The sequence below is a fragment of the Neopsephotus bourkii genome, unplaced genomic scaffold, assembly GCF_033783945.1.
Source record: "Neopsephotus bourkii isolate Nb327-2 ecotype Australia unplaced genomic scaffold, CSIRO-AGI_Nbou_v1 NB_1630, whole genome shotgun sequence".
NCBI classification, from domain to species: Eukaryota; Metazoa; Chordata; class Aves; order Psittaciformes; family Psittacidae; genus Neopsephotus; species Neopsephotus bourkii.
In genome coordinates this window covers 10397516-10415791 of record NW_026902105.1, presented here as the reverse complement: position 1 = coordinate 10415791, position 18276 = coordinate 10397516, and the positions used below count along the sequence as shown (strand labels likewise).

General features: G+C 45.7%; 1 protein-coding gene across 1 annotated transcript in view; it reads left to right on the top strand.

The window, feature by feature from the left end:
• Positions 1-906: 906 nt before the first annotated feature.
• The window catches only part of SNTB1 (syntrophin beta 1), a 110436-nt gene continuing 93066 nt past the window's right edge, over positions 907-18276 (top strand). The window contains exon 1 of the mRNA XM_061373466.1: positions 907-1516. Coding sequence (XP_061229450.1) covers positions 1003-1516 — 514 coding nt within the window. The 5' untranslated portion in view covers positions 907-1002. The remainder of the gene's footprint in view (positions 1517-18276) is intronic.

Below are 18276 nucleotides of genomic sequence, written 5' to 3'. Positions count from 1 at the left end.
CTGAGTCCCAAGTTGCCCAGCCGACATTAACCTGAGGCACTTGTGTGTACCTGGGAGTAAAACCTGGTGTCAGAAACTAATGGCATCCTTTCAGGTGGGACCTGCATGACTCATGTGGCCAAGACGAATGGGTCTGTAACTTCAGTGGCCGCCCCATCCTCCCCAAGCTGTTACTCCTACATACATACACCAAACGGTCCAGAAACACTGGAGTTTTCAGCCTGGCTTGGGAAGGAGCCAGGGCTGCTCTTTAAAGAGAAGAACAAAGGCAAGCCAGGAGGTGCTTGGTGTCCACAGAGCCACATTGCCTTCAAAACCAACAGTGTGAGCCCTTTGTCTTCTCTGGTGCCTGAGTTGGAGCCTTGAGCCCCTCATCAGGCACTGAATTGCTTCCTAAAAGAAAGTGAGCATGGAAAAAGCTGAAAATTTTGTAATGAAAGGGCAAAGAAACCAGTTTCAAAATGTGCAGAACTATCCCTGGCAATCACTCACCACCTCCACCCTCCAAAGCTGGGAAACAACTTGGATTCTACTTTCACTCAGAAGAAATCTAGCGACCTTTGTGCCAACTATTAGTTTGAATCCACTTTATAAGAAACTAACGGGAAAATCGAAGTCTGAGCTTTCGTTTACTCTGCCGCCCATCTCCTTCACCTCCCCGATGAAGCGTGAAATGCCATCACAGCCCCGGCTCGGAGGGAGCGGCGACTCCGCCAGGACGTGTCCCCAGGAGGTGTCCGTGGGAGAGGGGACACCCGCGGACGCGCGCAGACCCGCACCCAAGCACGGGCACACTCACGCACCCCACACACACCCGCACCAGGCGCGGCAGCAGCGGGCGGTGCCTCCAGGTACGCCCGCCCCGGCGCGGCCCCGGAGGGGCGGCCGCGGCTCCTCGCCCCACCCCGCCGAGCCGGGAGCTCGCCGCCCCCCGGCTGAAGTCCGGTGCCGCCGTGCCGTGCCGGGGGTGCTGTCACTCGGCGCTTCAAGCATGCTCCTAAGATGGCGGTAGCGGCGGCGGGCGGCGGCCGGGCGCAGCGCAGCGGCTGGCTGGAAGTTTTGGTGCGGGACCGCTGGCACAAAGTGCTGGCCAACTTGTGCGGAGAGGCGCTGGTGCTGAGCGGCGAGGAGCGCCCCGACGGCGCGGCACACAACGGCCTGGGAGGCGATGGGGCGGCGTGCCGCGGGGCCGAGGGCGGCGGCGGGGCGGCGGCGGTGCGCACCGCCTTCACCGACCCCCCCGAGCAGGTGCCCGAGGCCGTCTCCAACAAGAAGCGGTGTGTGAAGGTGCTGAAGCAGGAGCTGGGTGGGCTGGGCATCAGCATCAAAGGGGGCAAGGAGAATAAGATGCCCATCCTCATCAGCAAGATCTTCAAGGGGCTGGCGGCCGACCAGACCCAGGCGCTCTATGTAGGTGATGCCATCCTGGCCGTCAACGGCACCGACCTGCGGGACGCCACCCACGACGAGGCGGTGCAGGCGCTCAAGCGGGCCGGCAAGGAGGTGCTGCTGGAAGGTAGGGAACAGGGGACAGCCCGGGATGGGAAGCTATGGGGCATGTCAGCTCGGCTGCCCGAGGGGCGGTGGAGCCGAGCGTAAGGGGGGGGTGAAGCGGTGTCTCCGCTCCTCTTGTAGCGCTCCCTGGGCGCCTTTCCAGCAGAGAGGGTTCATATCCCGCTGCGCCGAGCCGCGCTGGGACCCCCGACGTGAGCAGAGGCCGTGGCCCCTCGGGAAGTGCCGGTCGGGCTGCCGGAAAGCTGGGTGTTAAGTTTCTATCTTCACACCAGCCGCGGAGCCCCGCAGCCCCCTGGTCGGCTCCCGGGTTGAGGGCTCCCGCAGGAGCTTCGCGGACCCCTTCTGGGCTGAAGGGTCTTCAGGGGCTGCCGCCTGTGTGTTTTCGCAGCTCTTCAGCCCAAGAAAGGCGGGGGGAGCTGGGTACCGGGAGAGGAAGGGTTAAAGGAGTAAAGGAACCCCCTCCGGGTTGTAAGGGGGAGGCTTGGGGACTTTTCCCTGGCCATCTGGAAACGCCCGACACTGCCTTCCCTCCCTCCAGTTCCTTCTTCCCCTTTCCACAATCCCACCCCCGATGGGGACGATGGGGGCAAAGAGCTCTGGCTGAAGCTGGCAGCACTTCACTGGTACATTAACCATCCCTGCAAAGCAATGGCTTTCACTTCCGTTCTCAACGGTAACTGAAACACTTCTGTAAGAAGTAGCCTTAGAAACTGAGCCTGGAGTAGAGAGCAAACGGTGGTGAGGGAGGAGGGTGTCCCTCCAGAACGGGACGGATGTTGAGGAGGGAGCGAGTAGAAGCAGAGCCGGATTCCGCAGCGCAGCAAGAGGCATTCGCAGGTGTTAATCTTTGTCTCCTCACAAGCACTAATTTACGTGCTCCACCTGAGAGAATGAACAGCTTCAGCAACGCCCTTGGCGCGTGGTCGATAAAGTGATTACATATTTGCCCACTAGTTCATTTAACCGGAGGTCAGTGGCATTTGAGGCATGCTGCTGCGCTGCTTTCCCCGGGCCATCGTCTTCCTCCCCCTCGCTGTGCCTGTGGCCTGTTCGGTACCGAGCATGTTTTCCCTTGTGTCTTTTTGGTGCTTATTCCAAAGAGCAGAGGAGGTGCTGCTGCCGCTTAGGAGATGCGGCTGAGGATCAGCCCTGAGCAACCAACTAGGGCATAAAGTTATGGGAAAAGTTTGAAGGGGTGGGAAGATGTGAGCTGCAGCAGTGTGTGCTCAGGAGCTGTTTGGTGGTGTCCACGTGGTAGGGAAAACTCTGAAAGAGTGGTGTCCTGTGGGGATTCTGGAAGCCATGGGCAATTACATCTCCCCTCTGGGAGCAACGTGCGTCTCATCCTCCCTCACTGCAGCTGAATTGCTTATAGAGATACCTGTGAAGTCTTAATGTGAACTTCTCTTTGAGGCTTGAACTGTGGCTGTTGATCTGAATTCTGTCACTGGCTCGTTTGCACAGCTTTAGGGCTCCCTGGGGTGCAGGCCAAGCAACATCTGACCTTTGTGATCTCATGAGTAATGTATATAGTGCTTGCAACAGTCTCCCTCCCTCTGTGGTGCCTGCAGTAGCATCACCTGAATGCTCTGCTGCTTGTACAAGCCTGAAAAAGCCTTCAGTTTTCTTTGTGGTAGGAGTGAAGATGAAGCTGTTTCAGTGTGGATTCTTGGCACCCTCCTTCTCTTCGTTCCCCTCATTGTCACAGCTGTTTTCTTGCATTTCTTTGCTCCGTGAAGGCTGATGTGCCTCAGCGGTTGTTCCTGTGATTGAATTTGTAATCTGTAAATTGAGAGCATGTTTCACTGATCATCCTTGTGTAGAGTTAAAATACTCTGATGCTGAACTCCGTGTTTTGTCCTGCCTTTCTCTTGCTATTTCAGCAGAGTAACCAAGACTAGAGCTGACTGCAGCGCTGCCCCAGGAGGCTCTGCTCCCTTTGGAGGGAACCTCTCCATGGGAATGGCCTGTGTAAACAGGCAGTTTAAAACAGTTCTCTGCGATTCCATTTCCCACTTTGAAGCTCTTTCTTCAGTAGCACAGCCTAAAATGGTCAATTTATTACTAAAGGAAGGAAAATCCAATAGGTTGGGTTTTTTTTTTCTCTTTAATATATAGGAGGGAGAGCCTTGATTTTCTTTTCCTTCCAGACAATAGGAATTTGCCGTTTCCTGACTTCTTAGGGAGTTATTGCACAAAGCAGTCTGTGCTGGGGCAGGCCGAGACCCCTGCACAGATCCTCTCTGGTATCTTTCTTCAATTAACAGAGCAATGCCAGCATGTGTTTCCAGGGTTAGAAAGTAACGTTTACAGTTTCAGGGAGATTCTGAGACTTGCTGGTGACTTCCAGACCCAGAAAGCTGAATCTGTGGGGGTATGGCAGTGTGAGAAGCATGAGGGTCACACTTCGCAATGTAGCAGGGCTCTGGGTATTGCCCAGTGCATTGTGCATTCCTGGAAAGGGTTTTATGGTTGAGTATTTCCTAGAGGTTACCGGCAGTGAAGATGTGATCAGTATGGTTCAATACACCCAACACGCTCCAGAGTGCTAGAGCCTGTCTGGTATATAGTGTCCTTCCTAAAATTGCTTGCTCAGTGAAATGAGCCATTTACCAGCTCAGCACTACACTGTAGTCTCTCCTGCATTCCTGTGCAGGGAGGAAGGGAACAGAAAATCCCTGCGAAGCCCTCTAAACTCTGTGTGGGCTGCAGGGCTGGCACTGGGGCTGGTGATGGGGTGAGGAAGGTCTGCAAAGTGGGGAAGGGATGGGGCAATGTTTTATTTTGGAGCTTTCCATTTTTGCAGCATCAGTTGCTGTCTCTGAGCTGGTCCAAGTAGAGATTACTTACTGGAGGGTCAGGGGTGGCATGGCTGCAGTTGCTGTGCTGGTGTGCGGGGCCACAGCTGTAAGACCTGTGAGAGAGGTCCTCCTCTAATGAATTTAATATCTGTACTGGCTTGTTCTGTCCTCTCATTTTCATAAAGGCTGTCAGTCTGTTGCAGACCTCACTTCTGTAGGACTCTGTAGTTCTGCTACTAAGCTAAAGTAGAAATCAGTTCCTTCTTACAAGTCTGATCTGTGGGGTTGGCCAGGGTGCCTTGAATCAGGTAGGATTTGATAAATGGAAGGGATATAAGGCAATAGGCGACACTGTCACAGGAGGAGCTGTAAAGCAGAAGGTTCAAGAGGAAGGGATGGTGATGGTGAGGAAGGACTTGAGCCCTAAAAAATCCTTTTCTTTCCTCATCTGCAGGATGGACCTCTTCTGCCTGCACGATTTAATTTCCTGTGGGCTTTCTGTCACAGCTTAGGCATAGGTGCAGGGGAGCAAAGCTGCCAGTGAGCAGGGGCAGAGGAAGTGCTACTGTTGGGTTTGTCAGCTTGGGATGACTCCTCAGGTGTTCAGTATGTCAGGATGGAGCTTCTCACCAGTGTTCAGGAGTGCAAAGAATTTCCTTACAGGAGAGATGGGACAGCCTCCTTGTACAGTGCATATTTGCAGGCATGGAAGGCAGCTAAAATTATCATGACAGCTATTGTTTGTACATATAATTTCCCTGAGGTTCTGCCAAATTGGGTCTTGTTAAATAACCACTTTGGAAAATCAAGCAGCCCCTTTGTGCTGTGTGAAGCACATTACATTCAAGTGCCTCTCAAGACACAAAAGGTGTTTGTTTTTATCAAAGCATACTAGATGAAAGTAGCCCCTTGGCATGCTCTGTAACCGAGCTGGTTGTGCTTTACTTGTAATCTCTATGTGTTCAGTGAAAAACTGAAAAATTGAAGTAGCCTGTGCTAATGTCAGGCAGGACCTCTCTGCATGATGCTGCCTTTGGATGTGGAGAAACAAACCCACATCAGTGTGTTTTTTGCTACCTGGCTGCAGGATGTATTTTTTCAATTGCATCTGTTCCTAACTTGTTAGATGTGTGTGAACAAGCTTCTTCTGATGATGGTGATGGAAGGTCTGTAGAGGGAAAAGGAGCATCTTAGTGTTGATAGAGTTTTTCATTGATTTGGGGTGATTCCCTGGTAAGCTAACACAATTGCAAGGTGTGGGTCACAGCTCCCTTGAAAATCGGCTTTTGCAGCCTCTCTGGGATTGCAGACATCTCCCACTGAGAGGCATCCCCCAACACAGTGAACTTTAGCATATAGGCAGTAGACATAGTCATCTTCTGTAGCCTTCTTGGGAGTAATCCACAGCTTTAAAGCAATGTAAGAATAATCATGGTGCAGTCTGTACCATAGTAACATGTATTATTTTCCAAACAATACTTCTGTAAGGACTGCAAGGATTCTCCTGCTTCCTACCCTTTTTATATTTTCTTTGAGTGAAGCAAAGCAATTCTGCCTATGTGGATTGCATGTTGAAATAGTGTAAAATAGGCTACTTGTTGGCTGTATTTTTCTGTCTTATCTATGTTTTCATGTTTCTTTCAGTAAAGCAGAGACAACAGGAGATTTGTGGGGGTTAACAAAATACAATATTTATCCAAGAAAGTGTGCCTCTTGCAAATATAGGGGGGAAAATGAGACACAGAGCACTTAATAAGTGCCTGTGTGGCATAACTACTTACTACATTCACGGCTGTAAATCTCAGTGATTGCAAATTGTATGCAGTTATTCTTTACACTCACAGTAAGTATACGGAGAAAACAATTTACCTTTTCTTCAGTGCCAGCAAATATGCAGTTAGGAAAATGCTTTGTACTTAAAGGCTATACCACATTTCATAGCCTGTGTAGCTGCCTTTGGCACACATCAGCTTGAAATTGAAAGGGAAAGGAGCAGGTAATCTTATGCTCAAGAATACCAGGTCTAAGCAGTCCCTGAGAATCTCAGTTTTGTTTCAGCTGCCTGTGGCTGATGGGGAAGCTTGAGTGGGAACACTTGATGTATCTTTCATTGATTAGATTAGATTACAGGCTAATTTAGCAGTCCAGACAGCCTGTATCACCTTTCACAGATAAGAATCAGTACATCCTCTTTGCAGTAAATCTTGTACAAGTCCTCTTTCTCAGTTACTGTAAAGAAAATGAAGCAGTTGTGGGCAGCAAATTCCTAGGTTTATCTAGACCAAGTGCAGCATGCCCCCTCAACCCACCTACCTTGGAAGTCATATACTAAGCTATATAGAAGGGACTTAGTAGCAGCTCCTTGAGGGTGCTTAGAAGATTAAATATGTCTAGGCATCTGGGATTCAATTGCATGTGCAGAGTTGACATGTTAAGTATCATTAGGGGAAAAAAAAGCATGGTTTTAAAATCCCAGCAGTAATTCCTGTGTGGAAAATTAAATTGAAAAGTTGGTATGACTTTGAAGACTCCTTAAACAATTAGAGTAAAAGTGGAAGCTGGAGGCTTTTGCCATAGTTAATGAAACAGTGTTTGTATATTGTGTTACTGTGGTAGGTGCCTTTTCACTGAAGGCTGGTCCCACCATCCAAGAAAGGCATTTTCCCACAACTGATTGCCAGTAGCACTGGCCTTTCCCCATCCCTGTCACATGCTGGGTATGTGTTTTGCCTGCTCCAAGGGAGCTGATGCAGAGTCTCTGTGATTGAAACTGGCGTTTAGATTTGGGACAGCCCAATACAGGTGCTGATCCAGTAGTTGATGGTTTCAAGTATAGGTTGGGAATGATTTTTACTTTTTTCACTTTCTTAGTATGTTTTCATACCACATAGCGTGGAGCTTCTCCTAGTAGTAATTTGTCTGCAAATCTGACTTAGAAGTATAACATCTGTTTGTGTGCATTCAGTTCATAAGTTTTGGAGCATGTATCTATTTGTAATCTGCTCCACTGGTCACTCTACTTCCAGGCTTTAAGAACACATAATTTCCATTCCATTTTTCTAATTTAGATTTCTGATCATAGGATTATTTTGTACTTTATTCTGCAAGATTATGTTGCCATGGCTACTTGTTAGAATTTGTACTGCTACTTCACTAGAAGGGAAATTGGAGGAAACGGTAGTTCAAGAGAGCAATAGCATAAGTAAATGAACAAAATATGATGGGAACAAAGCTGTCCCAGTGCTGCACAGGAGACTGGCTTTCCATCCGAAAAAATTCTTCAAGCATTCCAGTAAAGTGGTTGGTGAAGAAGGGATGGTACTGGTGTTCCTAGAACATGCAAAAAGTCTTTTAACCATATCTCGTATAGGGTTTGTGAGTAGCCTGTATAACACAGTTTTGCTTGACATGGTGGGTGTAGGTAAGTGCTTCTGGTCTTCCTACAGAAGCTGTAGCTGGTGGGAACGGAGCTTCACTGTGCCCAGCTGAGTCACCTCTCCAAACCTTAAACTATGTTGAGCAGAGAAAAATACTGCTCTTGGTATAAGCGGTGTCTGCACTAATGGTCTTTGCCAGGACATCTGTACTTAGAGCAGTCATGAAGAGCATGGTACAGTTGTGGCAGGCTGGGGAAGACCTGGGACTCTAGTGGGAATAAACAGTCTGTTTTGGCAGGGGCACGCAGCTCATTGTAGAGATGGGAAGCAACATCAGGATGGCAGCATTTGGTACATGACTTGAGGAGGGAGTTTGAAGATGTTTGGGGTGAGGCATGACTGATTTGGAATAGAGAAGTTTGAGAAACTACAAGGTATGTAGGAAGTGTGGAGTGCTACTTGTCACTCATGCTACACATTGGAAGGTGTGTTATGAGCCTCTTTCATGTTCTTAAATGAACATCTGTCAGCCATGTTGCAGGACCAAGAAAGCAGCTCTGTGAGGCTTGGTCCTCATGGTTTAGAAGATGGCTAATGGCCTTGCCTTGTAGGTCTTGCACTTCTGTAAGAGAGAGGGTTCATTGAAACTGTGGTATCCAGCAACACTGAGTAATGAACTCGGACACAAAATTTGTTGACCGAGCTCTGCTTGCAGGAGCAGCTGGAAAAAAAAACAAAATTGGTTTGTCCGTCATCCACTTAGCTATCAAAACATACTTTTCTCCACAAGTTAACAACCTTGCTTACCAAAGGTTTAATCAACTGTGACTAGTCCTTCAGATTGCTTCACCACTAGATACAGCCTTGCTGTTAGGTTCAGTCTGTTCCTTCATGTAAATTAAATTAGGGGACTTAATTTCTGCGTAACTCTTTGGCAGACTTGAATTTCTTCCTGCTGCTACTGTATACTTCTGTTACAGTCTGGCTTTAATTTTGTCTGCCTAGAACTTGAACTACTGAACTGGTTACGACTTTTGTTGTGCATATACTAAGGGCACAACAGAGTATGTCACTGTCAAAGCAGTACATCTGAATTGTAGCTATTGGGTAAAATGGAATTCTTAATTGTAAGGGAATGAGCCAGAACTGTAGATGGTGGAGAAACTGTCTCTGATTAGAAATTATTAACATAAAGCAAACTCCTCCTAAAAGTGTTGTGCAGCTTTTTGCTGAACTGTTGGAAGTCATGCTTGTTGGCACAGCTCTAAGTCATCAAAACTAAGGCTGTGCCTATGTTTATTCCTCATTGCTCTGGGATCTCTCCATCTAAAGATGATGTGTATTTGAGCAACGAGTTTGCTTCAGAGCACAGGTCAGTAATGAGTGTGTGCATCTGTGCAAATAGCTTCTGTTCACTTTAATGGCATGATACAAAATGGTAAATCTTGGTATGGTGTAAGTATTTGAGGAATGGGATTTTTTTCCCCAGTATTTGAAAGTTAGAGACATATTGTAACATAAAAATAAAATTTAAAAACTTTTTTACTTTAGAAAGCACAGCATCAGAATATAAATCCTCTTCTGGCAAAGGAGGCACAACTTAACTGATTTGCTCTAACAGATACCATGACCTAATGGGACTATTTATCAGCCTCATGTGCCCTTTCAGGGAAATAGGGCCATTAGTTAAGCTTTATGTTTCATTTGCCATAGACATATTTTGCTGGTGCAATACCTATTTTGGCTTTTAACATAATCAAGTAGTTATGAGAGAGTATTGAAAGCTATACCATGGAAATGATGTGTCCCCACTCTTGTCTGAGTTATTTCGATAATAGATGTTTCCAGGATGATTACTGTGCTAGCACGTGTGTTTTAACTGCTGTTGGCTCTGATTCTGTAAGGGGAGAAAGAGGCAGCTGTGTGAAGGTGAAGATGCTGGAGAGGTTTAATGTTATCCAGCAAGTAGCTTATTGAGGCTGCTTTAAGCTAATAGCTTTAACTCGGAGAGTGAGAGTTTATGTGTTTATCTTGGAGTTTGGGCTTTAGTCACTGTGAAACAGCCTTGAAGGACAGTCAGTAGTGGGACTGGCAGGACAGCAGTGCCAGACGTGATTTCCCTCATAGCAGGCAGATTCACTCTTGCCGGGCAGGAGCCAGTGGGATCCTTCTCTTACTGATGTGAAGCCAAAGAAGGGATTTAATTATTGGATATTCAAGAGTATTTTCCAGGAATGAATCGAGCAGGATTTGCCTTCAGTACTCGCTGCTTAAATTCTTTGTGGGTTTTTTTTATTGATTTTGTTGAGGGCTTTTTATTTCATGGGATTCTTTGTGGTGGTTATTGTTGGGGATACTGGGAACAGAAAGAAAACGCTTCCAAATTACTATTGTTTCCCAAAGAACATATTGCCCTTGGTAACTGGCTGCCCCTTTTGACTTTTTTGTCCTGTCTAATGCAGTGCAGACTCTCCTGATAGCCAGCCTCCTCCATCAGTAATGTGTGGCTGGGATGGAGGGGTGACTCCAGAGAACCAGAAGGATTCCTGTAGGATTACCTACCATATAAATACATACCTAGGCACCAAGACGCACACCATAAGATATATTTATATACATACTTCTGTAATGAACAGCCCCATCAACAGCTGTCCCTTGTTTGGGGCTTGACCTTCAAATGTTCTTGAGGCCAATGTGGTTGTACTAACTTTAGGTTGCTAGGCCTTTGCCATGTATGGAGAGGCTGAGTTGATGCCTTTGTTACCCATCGGGTCTCTCTGCTTTGAGGGTAGCACAGTGGGCTGGGCTCAACACTACATGGAGAGGCTTTACGTATTGCACCCGTTGGAAGCCTGTACCAGAGCAGGGGATGTGGTTGTGAGCCCTGACAAAGTCAGGAAGATGTGCTTACTGCAAGAGAAGGGGAAAAAGCTTCAAGCTGGAGTGACTTGGATGACAGCAGGCTCCTTGGGAAGAGCTCCGGGTGTTATTACTGTGCTTTGCTTACATTAAACTCATCTAAATCTTAGAAGCTCAGGTAAATGGCTGGTCAGAGGGTTAACATAGCTCAAATTCTTTCAAACTGAGGAAATCCTGAGCACGCTGTTGGGGAAAGACAAGCAACACTTAAAAACCTGTGGACAAACCCCAGGATGTTACAGATGCCACAGCTAATCTGCCTGAAGCCATGGTTGCTCTCTTGGCTTTTGCTGCCCTCTTCTTGCAGGGGTAGTTGGGTTGCAGGCTGATGCTGGGATGTTTGTAGGCATGAGTCTCTTCTAGTCCTGGGGAGGAAATCTGTATTCCTGCCTTAAAAAAAATGGTGAAAAAACTTAGTAGTAACTCCAGCCTTCTTCATGCCTGTGGAATGCTGGAGAAGTGTCCAGCCAAAAAGGTGATAAAAGAAACTAGTGTTTAAATCCAGGAAGGATGCAAGTGAAGGGAACTAATTTTAAGAAGTTCCCAGTGCATTCAGTGAACGCTGTCTGTATAAATAAGCCAGACCCAAGTGATGTATGAGAGCAGGTCATAAAGAAAACATTGCAGTAACAAACTAGTGGAATTTCCACTTAACACATTAAAATCAACCCTGAAAGGTTCCATTAAGGAACTCATAAATTGAAGTTCTAAGAGGCGGTGGATAAAATACCCCTGAAACTAAAAATGATCCTCTGTCAGTTTTATGTTTTCCTTTCACTGTGTTATATCTATTTTAATAAACATGTGGGACAGACTATCAAAAGAGCAGCACTTTGTCTGTGAAGCCTTGAGGAAATAAACAGTCAGTCTGGGCTTATTATAAATTTCACTCAATAAAAATAAACTGAAATTGATTCTGGGCTTTGCCAGTGCTATGCTAGGGCCATTCAGTGTTGATCTTGCTTTATATATATATATATATATATATATATAGAACTTTTCTGCTAGGCATACCTTGAAATGTTAGTGTGTAATGCTTGAGTTTTCATTCGAGTACTGCCATAGCTTTTTGTCTATGTGCATAAATTGTATTTAGACCTTAGAAAAATTTCAAGGTTTACTCTCAACAAACTATTGAGAAACAAACACCTTTTGGTTTCTGAGGAAGGAAAGGAAGGGTTGACTTGAAAATGCAAGTTTCTATGGGAATCTTTAAGATGTTTTAATCTGAAGTGGCATTTTATATTTAAAAAGAAAGGAGTTTGCTTTCTAAAGGCTGATTTGAACTTGTATTCAAAAACTTTTCTAAGTAGAATTTTCTATGTGGAGTAGCGGAGAATTACCCAAAGTACCTTCTCCTTGTGGAGAATCTTTGCAATCATGTCACATTTATCAACAGGAAATTTTCATGGCCAGAAAACTCAGTGCAGTAGTTTTTTCCCATTTTATTAAAAGATGTAGCTCATTTCTTTAAGTGCAGGTGTTCATTCTGTTCTCTGGAAACTTTAGACGTGCTGTTCTCTTTAATCACTTTGTTCTGTTACTTTTCTATCAATACACACATTGTATGATGTGAATAAGGATGTATATTTGGTATGAGCCAAGACAGATATGCTTCCAGTGGAGAAGTCACAAGTGATATATTGCATGAATTCCTGTAAGACATTTATGTTTGATCTTTTCAGTTAGTCACAGTTCTGGGGGTATGCTTCCTTGTTTCTATGAAAGTCAGAGTAGAAGCCTTGAATACAGATGGAAATGAGCAAGAAACTTCTCAAGTCTCTAAAACTGGCCTGAAATAGCTCTTCTAGGTGCAGTTTTACTATCTTCTCAGTGCAGCTGTAAATTAAATTGGCCCACTACCTTTTTAGCTTTTGCCTTATTAAAGACTGTGTGTACCACTGTATGTATATGAAAGAATCAAGAAGTGCTCATAGGATAGTAGGACAGTTTGGGTTGGAAAGGACTTTAAGATCATCTAGTTCCAACCCCTCTGCCATGGGCAGGGATGCCTCATACTAAACCATGTCACCCAAGGCTCTGTCCAACCTGGCCTTGAACACTGCCAGGGGTGGAGCATTTACCACTTATTTGGGCAGCCTGTTCCAGTGCCTTACCACCCTCACAGTAAAGAACTTCTTCCTTACATGTAATCTGAATTTCCCATCTCATGAAACCATAAAGAGTGGGAAATTATTTTATGGGGGAATATGCGATGCATTCTTTTGTTTCTTTATTTGTTTGCTTGCATTTTGTTTACTGTTATGTTGGCTGATGTTGGTTTAAGAATGCTTTTTAATGTAGCTGTTTAATTCTAGAGCTAACTTAGCCCTGGTGTGGGTACCACTATAAATGCCTATCAGCAGTATACATGGGCACAAGGTACAAGTGGGTACACGCATACAGTGTAAACCAAGAGCTTGCGTGTGTGTTGTACATGCATTTGCTCATATCCAGGACAGAATTTGTTTGTTGTCAGTGCTATGTAGATTAAGTTAATTGTTCTGTGAAAATGGAGATAAATAAAGTCTTGATTATATCTGCATGGAAGAAGTCTCTGTGTTGATTTGTTTGCTGGAGTGCTTCACAGGAGGCTGCACCTGCAGATTTGGTTTTTCTTGGGGTCTGTGTTCTCTATACACTGTCTGTGTCTGACTGAGCCTCTGGTGGTGACCACATGATGGCTGGACTGGTTGGGACAACCTCCCTTCTGATAGAGTGCCAGAAAAGGGGAGTGAATGCAAACCAGAAGCTGGGAGAGTGAAAGCCACCTCCTCTTCAGGTTGGCATGAATTTTCCCATTGACTTCAGTGGGATTAGGATCTTTTTTATCAAGCTGTAATGACATAAATCGCTGATGGGGAAACAATGATGCTGATGCAGCTTTATTCTGTCCCTGATATGGGCATTAATTCTCCTTCAAAATAATATGGAGAAATCTTTAGTCCTTACTGGGTGACTCACTTTGCTGGCTTCCTGCATGCCTGAAAAGACCTGCTTGCAAGCTTTTCAGTTGAAGCTCTATGTTAAGAAGCTGCTTTACTGTGCTTAGCAAACCTGACTCCATACTGCCCCTCCGCAACCCTTTTGGCTTTTTCTTCCTCCCTTCTTGCTCCTGTGAAGAATGATGGGCAATAGCACTGTAAAATAGATGTGGCAGCAGTTCGGTCTCTGATTTCAGTCATTTTGTACAATAATAATTGATTAAACAGTTGTTATTTCTTAATCTACAGTTCAGGGCTAATCATAAAGGTTGAGTAATTCAGCGCAGTCAGATCTGTGCCTAAGCTGTGGGGTTCTTGTCTCAAATTAGAAAAGCATCAAAATGTTGCTTCTGGAAACCTCCACGTTTCTCTTAAATTCCAGGCTGACAGATGCTGTATCAACAGCTTTCCAAAGGGCGTTTCAGATTTTCTTTCTTGTTCAGACAAAAGCTCTGATCTGCAACAGCAGCGACACACTAAAAATAATGTTTAACCGGAGCAGAAGCAGTCGTTGTCTTTGGAGATAACAAAAGTGAAATTTCAGGTGAAGACTGGTCTGTAGTTTTCTCCAAAAAGCTGCACCCAGCAGAAATGTGACCTCTTTCCCATTTGAACAGGAAGTTTATAGGTGCCCTCCTATCCTCTTTGTTGTACTGTCAATCCATAGATAGTTCTGCAGGAGAAATATGAGTTTGCTACTTCCTTGGTGCCATTGCTGTGTATAATGCCAGACTGTGACAGTCATCAGAGATATTCTGGGTTTGAAGAGTCCATGGAGCCTGACCTGACAACGCAACACTCTTCTCCCTCTGTCCCAACCTCGTTTTGCCAGGTATCGGTTGCCTCTTTTCTGGCTTCTGACTGCATCATTTAGGATGTGGGGCAGCATCAGAAGAAGTATGATGTTTTATCATCCTGATTATGCAGGAAAACCTGCAGTTGTTGAACAGCTGAACAAGTAATTGCATAATCAAAACGTTAGCTTGCTGACTTTATCCTGGCTGGGTGCTTTGTGTATGTGAATGCTGGCAGATCGGTGCTGGGGATGAATGCTGTGTCCGGGCAGGCTCTGTCATCTGGCTAACAGCCAACCCTAATGGTTTTCTTTATCTCTAAAGCAGTGCAAATTTGCAACTGCAGTTTAAGAATGATTGAAGAGTGACAGAATTGGTATTCTCACAAGACAGTGCATAAACTGTAAGTCTGCTGTATTTGGTGTCTGAGGTCTTGGGAGAAGCTGGGTTAGCTCAGGGAGCCCTGAGGCCTTCAGGCCTGGAATGCAACCCAATTACCTTGTTGGTTTGTTTTTTTTTCTCTTTTAAATATAGGCATCATTAGCATGTGTAGTGAGTTAAAACTAACCCCTAATTTTAAACCCGTAATCATAGCTTTGGGAGGGTGTTGCAAAGAAAGCACTTACAGTATTACATGAAGAGTACCGAGTATAATAACTGATTGAGAAAAGTCAACTGAGACACAGCTCTGCAGTGATAACTCCATGTTTTCTGAACGTTATTTCCTTGCTAAATGCTGGGAATAAAAATAATGTGAGTCTGATTCAACAGATTTTCAGCTGTGGTGCCCCTGTCATCAGCTCCTTTGGGGCTCAGTTCTGGCTGATAGACCCTGTAGTGCAGCCTGAGTCCTCTGAATAGTCCTGCTGAAGGATGCTGTGTATGAGCCACAGTAACCAAGAAGGCTGGAGAACCACCTCCTGCCATGTTCCTGCTTAGTATGGCAGGTGATGGAGGGCAATGGGAAGCCTGCTCAGACCAGCCTTCATCACAGCTACCTTGCCCTGGGAGGATCCCTGTGGCTGGATCCACAGGTCCTATGCACAGGCACTCCCTGGAAGTGCTTTCAAAACAGAAGTAGATCACACTGCGTCTTCAGCCTTTAAACAAATACTGTAGAGTAACAATATATGAAAATACAAATATATGAAAGCAGATCTTCTGCTTTGCAGGCTGAAGCAGGGTAGGCAGCCAGCAAGGTCAGGCAGAATGCCCTATCCAGTCCTCTGCCTTGTACATACAGGCTGGAGTTTTGTGTATTGCCTGTGCTCTGATCCTGGAACTGCATAGATGAGGATAGCTTTGCGTGCGTAACATGTCTTAATTGATTTTATTGAAGCTAAGTTTGAGTAAAGCTCTGCAAGACGAAGACCCATGTTGTTTTTCCTCTCTTGTGGGCATATGAGTGCTGACTGCACTATGTAAAGCTGCTTGCTGTTGAGCCTGTCACCGTTCAAGGTGAGGAGAAAAAGTGTTCATGTTTTTATTATCATTCCTCCCTCCCAACCTACGCTGCACCAAAACAAGCAAGTGGTAGCGACTGCCAAGGAGAGAACTGCTTTATAGATCACAGCTTCTCTGCTGGAAAAAAACCCCTTTTTAAAGAGCACAGCACTGAATGTACAAATTAAACTCTAATTTACACAGCAGAGATTTTTGTGAGCATTTTCTACAAGTATTCTCAAAGTGCAACATTTTGAAATAATGACATTTGCTAGGAACAGGCTTTGGGGCAATGGGACTTGCATTTCTACCATTCCCCTTTTGACGCCAGCCTGTGTCAGGCCAGCAATGGGAACCAGGCAGGAGGACTGTGGCCAGCTTGGAACAGATCAGCTTTTGTGTCCCCAGCACAAACATCCCTCTTCTTTCTGAGGGAATGGGGAAAATGGGTTCTGACCCAGCATGACCGGCTGTTTGTGGCTTGTCTGTCAGGAGGAGGGAGACAAGTGCCTCCTCTGTTAAAATGCTGCTGCAGAGCTAACTATTAAGCAGGCAGTTAAACAGTTTGAATCTATATGAACCAAAGCTTAACATCAGCAATAAGGTATTTCAGCTGTGTCACAACACTGCCCAAGTTGCTCTGCAGGGTTTTCTTCTCTGGTTAGAGGCTCAGAGCTGCTGCACGGCCCTGGAGCACCGGGTGGTGTGGAGACACAAGTGGTGCCCAGCTAAGACCCTGTTGGTTATTTCTTGTTCTGGCAGCTTAAGTCTTCAAGCATTCAGTGTGAATATGTCTTGTGGGAACAAGTTAGAAATGATAAAAGCCAATAATAACGTCTGCTATTGTTTGTTACTTTGGAAGGTGTGCCCCCATGAACTTTAGGAAGAGAGCTGAAGTTGACATTTTTACATGTTTTCATCTATATGATGCCTTGCACTGATACTATTCAAGTGCTCAGTATTTTTATGAGCCCTGAGTAAACTGTGTACGACTTAAGTTACTTCGCAGGGCCCAAGAGCTATTCACAGTTTTCCCGGAGCCTGGTGTAGCTTGCAGTACCTCTGTTTTTGGAGCACCTATCTAATGAAGACAGGCTGAGAGAGTTGGACTGTCTCATCCTGGAGAAGAAAAATCTCTAGGAGACCTTAGAACAGCTTCCAGTATCTAAAGGAGGGCTACAAGAAATCTGGAGAAGGACTTTTTACAACGGCATGTAGTGACAGGACAAGCGGCAGTGCTTCTGCACTGACAAAGGGTAGATTTAGATTAGGCATTAGGAAGAAATTCTTTACTGTGAGAATGGTGAGACACTGTAGCAGGTTGCCCAAAGAAGTGATAAATACTCCATCCCTGGCAGCGTTCAAAGCCAGGTTGGACAGAGCTTTTGGTGACATGGTCTAGGGTGAGGTGTCTCCCCATGGTACGGGGGTTGGAACTAGATGATCTTAAGGTCCTTACCAACACAAACCATTCTATGATTTTTATCTGTAGCAAAATCTGGAGTGTTTCCATCACCAGGACCAATGCTTTTGACACCCTACCTGCAATATAGGAAGCATGGTCTCAGTTCTGTGTTTGCTAGTTGTGCAGATCCTTCTGCCTCAGTTAATGACATGGAGCTGGGGCTGGGACATGGCTGGCTGATAGGCTGGAGCCTACAGGAGATGCATACATCACCTCCAAATGTTCTGTCTTTTGCAGCAGTGGTGATGGACTGTGAGAGGTGGGCCCAGCAGCTGACTGCCAGGCTAGGCAGTATTATTAAGATCTAGTAACACTGATTAGAAATCAAGTGCTGAAGAAGCTTTGTGCTTAAGCCAAAGTCCATTCTTTGTTCCTCTAGATCACTTGTTAGAGACTCTGTGGTTGCAGGCTGGGCTTTAGCAAATAAAACCAAACAAAACATGTTTTTTCAGGCCTGGTTAGCTGGCATGTTCGCTTTTGGGTCATGGTTTTGGATGGTCACGGTGTAGAGGTAACAATAGAGGGGAGGAGTGCAATCATGACACCTTGGTGTGTGGGATCCTGTGTGGTCTTCTCTCTGGGGTGAGGGAGCACTGAGCCAACATACTGTGAGACTGGATTTTGTCTGAGACTCTATCACCACCCAACAATGTTCATCATATCCCACGGGGCAGGAGGGAAAATGCCTTGCTGATACCATCTCTGTACCACAAGTGCCAGGGAAATCTGTCTCCTCAGCATTTTCAGACCTTGCTGGGCTCCACAGCAGCATCTGGGAGCCAGACTTCTAGGTAGGATTGAATTTGCTGTCAAGAACTACCATACTAATGGCTTAGTTTTTTTCTTTTTAGAGGGGCTATGAAGGGGATGTCATTGTTTTAGTGCTCAGAGAATGAAGGAAAGAGCCCTTTACCTCCTAAATTTTTGACGTTCTTGTGTAATTGTGCGATATGCTAACAGAATGTGTTGTAGCAAGGA